An 8,501-nucleotide genomic window follows, 5' to 3' on the forward strand; every position below is an offset into this window, starting at 1 on the left:
TGGAGAGGGAGGAAAGGCAGAATTAGTCTCTTATTCAGTAGGAAAACAAAACATTGATTGAGTTGCTCAGCCCCTCACAGCCTTCACCATCGACAGCAGCTGGGGGACTGACCCATCGTTTCAGCCATCTCCACCGTTCAGTCACACCCTCAGCTTCCAGCATCTCCAAAGTCCTTCAGGAGTGTCCTTCCCATCAACACTCACACCTCCTGCAGTGGGATCATTCCCCCCACCAGGAACACGAGGACTTTTACAGCTTTCTGAGGGTGGACTAAGGAGACGGGCTTGAGAAGTAAAATCCACCTCGCCCAGGAGACATTGGCTCATGGGAAGGAGAAGCAGGGGAGACCATGTTGACACAACGGCGCAAGGGCTGGTTAACTGGCTGAGCAATCTCAGAGAAATCTCCCCATGGCCCTGTGGGCTCCACGTTCCTCCAGGTGTCCTGAAACTCAAAGGCAAGGCCTCTTGGGAGCTCAGGATATTGTCCTCTCCTTACACAGCCAAGGCCACGGTGGACGTGCCCGAACTTCCACCGCCCCCAGCAAAAAAAGAGACCCTGACAGATGTGGGGATCTGTGCTGGCTGAAACATGGGACCTCCCCACCTAGGATCTTACTCAAAATCTTCACGTCAAAGAAGACCAGGGACCCTTGTCTCGTGTCCAGCGTGTCCTGGCTGCTGACGGGAAAGCTCTTGTCGAGGATATTGCTGAAGTTATCGAGCAGACTGGAGTCCTGGAAGAGCACACAATTTGCTTTTAATAAATGTCACAGGAAGAACCAGGGCAGCAGCTCTGGGCACTCGTGTGTCCTGGAGGTTACCAAAGCTCAGGGATCTACTCAAACTGCCTGCTAGAGGACTTGGGGTGTAATAAGCCCCTCTGGTTGGTCATGAAGACTTGCCTCCTCCGGCACTGCAAAACAAAGTGACATGCATACTCCACGCATGTCCACACAGGACGGCTCGCTTGGATCCTTCCCGACCGGCTTTCTGCTCAAAAGTGACAGAAAAGTTGGGGCTACCCAACATCTCCCCTCTGGCTGTGAGCCAAGGGCCTAACCCAGCAAACAGCAGGCAGGGAAGGGAAGCTGCCCATTTCTAAAACCTTTTCTGAAGAGCTGGTCACCAGCTTTTGGTCACACAGACTGTCACGGGAACTGCTCGGTGCCGCGAAGTAACAACAAAACCCCATCCATCCATAGCCTCAAAGAGGAGGTGAGGTTTTGGACTGCCTCTTCTTGCTGGCCTTCATTTTGGCTGCTCGCCACTTTGGCGTCACCAGGATGGCATCTACCAAGGTCTCCAAGCTGCTGGGCAGCCCAGTTCCCCCAGAAGTGGAGGAGAGCTAGAGGGGATTTATTTTGGCACTCAGGAAGGATTTTACAAGTTCCTTGCCAGGCTCTAAGGGGGATTATGGGATGGTCCTGAAGGTCTGGAAGCATCAAGTGGTCCAGTCTTCCTGGCTTAAACACTGAGCAATGCAGGGCCAAGCACTGAAAGCCCTTTGGCGGCACTCACCATCGGCTCCTCGTCGGTGCTCTCCTCCTCACAGCTGTCCAAGCAGAGAATATCACTATCTGCCAAGGGAGGAAAGACGTGTCACCTTTCGGATGTGGGGCTGTCCAGCCCTGCGGTGGGTGCCAGGGCCCATGGTCCCCCGATCGGCATCACCAACCATGCCGAGAGGTGGCCCTGGACAGCCGGCAAGGTGGGTGGGGAGCAAGCAGGGAGCAACCCTGCCCTCAGGGTCCACCTGAAAAAGGACTGATTCCCCCTCAAGCCACAGATACAGAGTACACGCTGGCCAAGATCCTATGGGGGAGAGAAGACCAAAATGCAGCATCAGGTAGCCTAAGAGTATGCAAGCAGCTGCAGGAACAAGTCTGGTTCTCCGTCAATCTCCACCAAACATCTCGTCTTTGAACAAGACAATGCGCTGGGACATAACTGTCCTCCTGGGAGGTCTATGGAGATGCTGCAAACTGCCCTGCCCCGATGCCTACACCCCGTAAAGTCTACCTGTGGCTTCACTGCTCTGGACACCGCTTACCTGAGTCGTGCAGCCCATCGCTGCCATCTGGCACGTCTTCCAGCAGGTTGTCCTCCCTGGCAAGAGTCATGGGGGGCACCGAACAGCTGGTCCCAGGCTGGTCCAACCAGCTTGGCTGCTCTGGCACCATCCGTTTCCACCCGTTGTCATTGTCTGCAACTTTTATCACCTTCACCGGCGGCGTCACGACATTCGCATTTTGGACTTTCTTCCTCTTTGCAGAGGTGGAGACCTATGTGGAAAGGGGAAGCCAGTGAGAGCAGCCCTGCGTGGTCAGGGACGGAGACGTCCTTTGCCACCAGAGCACAGCTGAACAAGCTTGACCACAGGGGTTTGTCCCTGCTCAAAGCAAGTGCTCTGCTCGCCCAGACAGTCTCTGCTGCTCTGGGGTCACCCAGCACCACATCCTCATTTCTGGCACGAAGCCCCTGGCTCTCCCGGGCTGTGGCCACTCCAGCCTCCTTGGTCAAGGTCCTCCCTCTGCCTGACAAGGGTCAGGAAAACTTTCTGCTTCGCTTAACGGCTGCCAAGGAGAAAACGGGAACCTCCCCTTCCTGAGCTGGGGGAATAAATCCTCTTTATCTTCTTGCTTCAGCCCTGAGGCTCCCAGGCTCTGCAGGGCTTGCAGGCAGGGCTAAGCCTTTCTGATCCCAGGCTGGGGGGGCTGGGGACATGCTCTGCAGGGGGGCAGCCCGGGGGTCCCCAGCCCCGGTCCTGTGATGGCTGTTTTGTCCCAGGGGAAGGCAGACAGGTCTGATGCAAGACAAGTCCTTCATGCGCTATGGGACTGGAAAACAGAAGAGAGCTTGTCTTCAGCATCATTGAAGGCCACTCCTGCTTGAGTGGGGCTCTGCCCTTCTTGTGGGAGGTGTGTTTGGGGGCCCCAAATCCATCACAACCGGTCGCGGCATCTCTCCCCTGCCAGCCCCAGCTGTGGGCAGGGCAGGGCAGGGCAGGGCAGGGTGCAGGCGGGAAACGACTTGCGAGCCACCGTGCCTGCAAGAGCTCTTCACAGTGCATGCAGCAGCGTGTCTCACACCGAGATGTTTGCACCTTAGCCAGGAAGGTGCCTTCAAGGGACAAAGTCTGCCCTGGCTCTGCAGCCCTGTGCCCAGCCAGTTTGGCTGATCTCGTCCTTCAGAAGAGAACTTGGAAAGCAGCAACCAAATGCCAGAGCTCAAGCAACCTTGCAAGGCCTGGGGGTAGCCCCAAATTCCTGCCGGCTAACCCCACGAGGCAAAAATCCCAGAGCAACGCAAGCAAAACCAAGTCTCACCTGGTGGGAGTTTTCCATGGCTGGACCTGGGGTGGCTTCTGAAAGAAGAAAAACACAGCGAGCTGAGAGGAGGGCGAGCAAAGCCGGAGACGTCTGAGAGCAGCAAGAAAAGACTCTGCAGAAGGTGCAGGTGGCTCTGGGGCCACCTCCTGGGAGGGTCACCTCTCGGAGATGCTTGCTGAGGCCAAAAGCCAGCAGTGAGCTTGCAGGCTGGGCTGGAGAGGTGCCCGTTCTGCCCGGCCACCCGCCAGCTCATTCACCCATCCTTGCACTAGAGCCTTTCCTCCAGCTTCCCCGCACGGGTTTGCTGCCCTCCCGCCCATCCCAGACCCATGAGCCAGGGAGGTCACATGTGCTGGGAAGGAAAGAAAAAAGAAAATTAGTAGGATCATGCTGTTCCCGAGCAAGTTATTGCCATGAAGTGGCGAGGGCTCGTTCGCGGGGGGGTGCTGCCTTCCCAAACCCAGGAAAAGACCAATGCACTGTTCATCCCAGGAGGATTTATTGGCTGTCCTTATAGCAAGGTGAGGTGGAGAGCCTGGTCTCCACAGGGACCTTGAAAGGGTTTTCCAAGCAGCTGCAGCCCATGACAAACATTCTGGTTTGCAGACCCTCACTTCTTCCTCCGCTTCTGAAGCCTGGTGCTGGCCTTCCCACCACGCTTGCCCCTGGTGGGGTGCCTTGATTTGGGGCATTCCCCCTCAGAGGCTGGACTGGGGGGCTCCGAGCGCGCTGGGCTGGCACGGGGGGTGGCAGGAGGGGGTCTGCTGGGGGAAGGGGCCGTGGCAGCCGCTGGGACCAGCAGTTCATGCTTCTGCAGGGTGCTGGGAGGGAATAACTCCAGCAGGTCAGAGGGCAGCGATGGCCAGTCCATGTCTGCGGTGGGGGGGTCCCATGGCCTGGCCACAGGCTGCAGCAAGGGTCCCACAGCAGAGGCGATGGTGGCCAGGGAGTGGGACATGGCCCGGATCTCCCGGGTCACGGACACCATGTGCCTGTTTGCCCTGCGCTGAGCTTGCAGGAGGCGATCGCCGATCTTCAGGAGCTCATTCGCCTGCTGCATGTTGGACCTGGCCCAGCCACCAAAATCTTCCTGCAGGGAGGCCAGAGAGTCCTGGATGCTCCTGGGAAGAGGCACAGCGTCCCCATGGGCTGACCCCAAGCCTTCCCTTGCTTCTTCATCCCTCTGCATCAGAAGGGCTGGAGGCATGGGTTGGGTGGGGGACATATCCCCTCCCTGGTCTGCTGGATACACGCGTCCTCTGCCGCTGGAGGAGTCTGACACAGGGGCGCAGGGCTGCTGGTGGGCGGGAAGCCCCGCGGGGAGACCTCCGTGCGGTTGGCAATGCTCCCCGGGAGGCTCGAGGTCGAGGATCAGGGTGGTCTCGTCTTCGGACGGGGAGTCGTGCTGGGGAGTGGAGGTACCTGTCACAGGGAGGGAGGCTGAAGGGAGCAAGCGGGGAGAATCAGGGCTCAGAGGGTCCTCCCAGCCTGCCTCGGTGGGGTGGAGAGGGGAGACGGAGGGATGATGCCTACCACGCGATGGAGATGCAAGGAGTGGGGTGGGAGGCAGCTTGTCCCCAGGAAACCCCAAGCTCCATCCGGGGCATCACCCCGGGCTCTTCTACGGACCGTCCACAGCCCGTGAGCTCTCCCTGGGGAGCTCAGTAGTGGACGCCCACAGAGGGCCAAGGAAGACACTGGTCATAGCCCAGGTCTGAAGACAGCAGCAGGGGGATGGAGCAGAACACCCCGCAAAGTCTCTTCCTCCCGTTGCTTTCTTCCCCCCCATTTTCTGGAAGGATGCTACCACCTTCTGACCAAACCTGGATCCTCCAGCACACCATCCCTGCACACGTCACAGATGCCAAGGCCTTCACCGTTCCCAAACCACCAGCAGCTCCGCCACAGCGTTGCTGCCAAAGAGCTGGGGGAAGACCTGGGCAAACCCAGCAGCGGTCGTGGACCTTTTTGCCATCCCTGTCGGGGAGTGCTCCCGGGGAACATTTCACCTTCCCGGTTGGATATGCCATCCCAAGGCGGTAATTAACAACCCCAAAGGGGAATTGCCCCCGATGGTTGTGAACAAAGGTTGAGCAAAGACAAACTGGCTGGAGGTCTGAGGAGCAGAAGTGGTCAGTGGGCAGCAGGACACTAAGGCCTGGAGGACGGTTATGGCCCCTGAGGGACCTGCGCATGTCACCAGCACAAACATTCCTCAGAGAGGATGCAGAGTCGATCCAACCCTTCCATCTGCTTCCTCCTTGCTAACACCAGCCTCTGCGAGCCCCGGCTCCACACGCCCCGGCTCCAGGTGCCACTCACCTCCCTTGTCCTTCAACCCATGGCACGGCTCCATCCCAAGCGGTTCACCATGTTCCCTCCCAGTACAACTGCGTGTGGGGGACCGCCGTGCTCCGCAAGGGCAAGAGACAAGCGTTGCTTTGGAAGTGATGGATGCAACAACTGCATCCCATCCTCGGGCGAGGTTGGAGCATGCCCACCGCACGAGCAAAGGCTGGAGGCATAGGTCCATCAAGTCACCACGTGGAAGGAGACTTGAAACCCATGGAGAATATGGTCTAACCAGGGATTATAACCTTCAACTCCGCTTTCGGTGCCCCCCTCCCCAGCCCGCCTGGCCAAGGGGCTGCTCACCTGGGTGCCCCGTGACGCGCTCCACCAGCGCCTGCAGCCTGGCTCTGCACTCGGCCAAGTCCCCGGGCTGCGCTCGGTCCCCGGTCGCTGGTGGCTGCCGCTGCTGCAGCTGCCCCACCGAGCGCCTGGCGCAGGGGATCACCTCCTGCTCCGTGGCGTAGAGGCTCATCTTCTCCACCAGCCGCTCGCCCGCCTCCATCCGCCGCAGCACCCCCTCCACGCGCTGCAGCTCCCTCACCACCTCCTGCCGGCCCTGCTCCTGCTGCGCCTCCACCAGCCCCAGCAGCTCCTCTTCCTCCTGCCGGATCAGCCGCACCAGCTGCTCCACGCGCTGCCGGATCAGCTCCCGCATCTCCTGCTGCACCTGCTCCAGCCGGACGGCCTCATCCTGCAGCGCCGCGTAGGTGGCCTCGAAGCTGCTTCTCTTCTGCTTCAGCTCCTGGCTCATGATGCCCAGCTCCTCCTGCCTGCGCTGGGTCTCGCTGCGGATGTCGCAGAAGGGGGCATGGTGGCTGTCCAGCAGCGTGCACGAGCAGCACAGGGGCTTCTCACACTTCCCGCAGTAGGTGCTGTGAGGCCTAGCACAAGCAGAGCAGTAATTCAGACCATGCACTTTGCAATTAATTCCTTGATCATCTCGCAAATTCATTCATTCGTTGAATTTAAGTTGCCACCAAGTTTGGGCCAGGCGTTTGGTTCTATACTCTCCCAATTGCAAAAAAATATGTTGGTTCACTATCTCCACAGGGTTTCTGCTCCTCTGCTGGGCTGCCTAAAGTCACTGCGGTGACTCTGCAAGCGGTACGGTAGACATTCATCCACGCGCCGCACAGGCAGTGAAGAAATGAGCTCTCTGCCCTTCCAGGATTGCTTCCTGGGGTTACGTATAAGAACGTAAGATCAAAGAGTATCTTATCTCCATAAGGTGCCTAAGGCAAGAATATAAGGAGTGGGGAGTGGAGATCATCATCCACCCCTCCCATAAGTCCTGGTAGCCTTGGCAAGTGGTGGGCTAGGGACACGCTGAGGCATCTGGGCCATCGTGGCTAGCATCAGTGCTGGCCTCCACGGATGCTCCAGCCCCTTCCCCTCTCACTTGGGCTTTCCCCTGAGGGCATTTAAACCTTGTCCTGCATTGCACCCATGCTGTTCCCCAAATCCTCTCCAAGCTGGCCTAGCACCATCAGCAAAACACACCCTTCCCCTTCTCTGCTGTCCATCACAGCAGCTGAAGCAACAGGCCTTCTTCTTGCTGAGCTCCATCAACCTCACCCTCCTTACCCTAGCAAGGAGCCACACACACACTCCCCTCCCTCGGTCTACCCTGTCCCCACTCTCCCGTCATCAACCCGGCTTCATCCAAACCCTCCCTCCATGCCCTACAGCCCACCAGTCACGACTTCCCACCCATCTTCGCCATGATACGGTGGCAATCAGGGCAGCAGAGGGACAGGGACGCCCTGCTCAGTCCCATCCTGGACTAGCCCAAAGAGATTTGTGACAAGAAACCACGCAGATGGGGACAGACTTCCTTAGACCTACCTTACAGTCTCGCTCGTGTGGGTCGGGTTGGAGCAGGACAAATGACCGGTCCTCCTGGTGCCCTTGACGAAGTCCTTAGCAGACCCTGCCCTGATGTCCATCAGCATCTTGGCTTCATGGTTCTCCCTCTTCAGGTAGTGCTGGTGGGCCTGGAAGCACTTGGTGCAGAGGAACTCCTCGCACTCAGAGCACCAGAACTCGCTGGCTTCCTTGCAGTTGTCGCAGAACAAGTCAACTCCATCAACGATCTTCTTGTAGACCTTGAGCCGGGCCTGCAGGCTGGCGAAGAGCAGGTTGTCTGTGTCGGGGATGTCACTGGCCTGCGGGAAGGCTGTCTGGCACACGGGGCACTGCCCAAGGGGCTTGTTTTTGCTCAGGCAACCGAGGCACAAGGTGTGGAGGCAGGTGAGGAGCTTGAGGTTGGGTGATTCCTGCCGGCAGCCCTCGCAAAGGATGAACTGGAAGTCATCTTCTAGGAGCTTGGGGAGGGAGGGAGGAAGAGGAATGAGCACTGGGGTGTGTTTTTAAGAGCTTCTGAAACCACATCCTGCAAACACTAGTTGTAGCAACGGGTGAGCAACCACTTCCCACCAGCGGTGCCCAGGCCCCGTAAGCAGGCCAGAGATGGCCCGTGCCCCGTGGTAAGGTTGGATGGACGGGGCCCTGCTAAGCGCTTCCTCTCCCTCCAGCAAAGAGCAAACAGGATGGTCCCCCGGCAAACACTAGTTGTAGCAACGGGTGAGCAACCACTTCCCACCAGCGGTGCCCAGGCCCCGTAAGCAGGCCAGAGATGGCCCGTGCCCCGTGGTAAGGTTGGATGGACGGGGCCCTGCTAAGCGCTTCCTCTCCCTCCAGCAAAGAGCAAACAGGATGGTCCCCCGGCTACGGGGCTGGGGAGGGCTGCAGAGGGAGCGCAGAGGAGGAAGCACCTAAAGACCCCTGGATGACACCCTGGCAGGGTGGGCACCATAT

The 8,501-nt window shown here is 58.8% G+C and overlaps 1 protein-coding gene across 1 annotated transcript in view; it reads right to left on the reverse strand.

Moving 5' to 3' along the window:
• Nucleotides 1-8,501, reverse strand: part of LOC103922051 (protein PML-like) — an 11,765-nt gene that overhangs the window by 813 nt on the left and 2,451 nt on the right. The window contains exons 2-8 of the mRNA XM_009330122.1: nt 7,530-8,008; nt 5,988-6,556; nt 4,583-4,754; nt 4,258-4,453; nt 2,054-2,285; nt 1,522-1,580; nt 608-737 (exon numbers count right to left, since the gene is read on the reverse strand). Of these exons, the coding sequence (XP_009328397.1) occupies nt 608-737; nt 1,522-1,580; nt 2,054-2,285; nt 4,258-4,453; nt 4,583-4,754; nt 5,988-6,556; nt 7,530-8,008 (1,837 nt within the window). The remainder of the gene's footprint in view (nt 1-607; nt 738-1,521; nt 1,581-2,053; nt 2,286-4,257; nt 4,454-4,582; nt 4,755-5,987; nt 6,557-7,529; nt 8,009-8,501) is intronic.

Source organism: Pygoscelis adeliae, unplaced genomic scaffold (genome assembly GCF_000699105.1).
Source record: "Pygoscelis adeliae isolate BGI_AS28 unplaced genomic scaffold, ASM69910v1 Scaffold298, whole genome shotgun sequence".
Classification (NCBI taxonomy): domain Eukaryota; kingdom Metazoa; phylum Chordata; class Aves; order Sphenisciformes; family Spheniscidae; genus Pygoscelis; species Pygoscelis adeliae.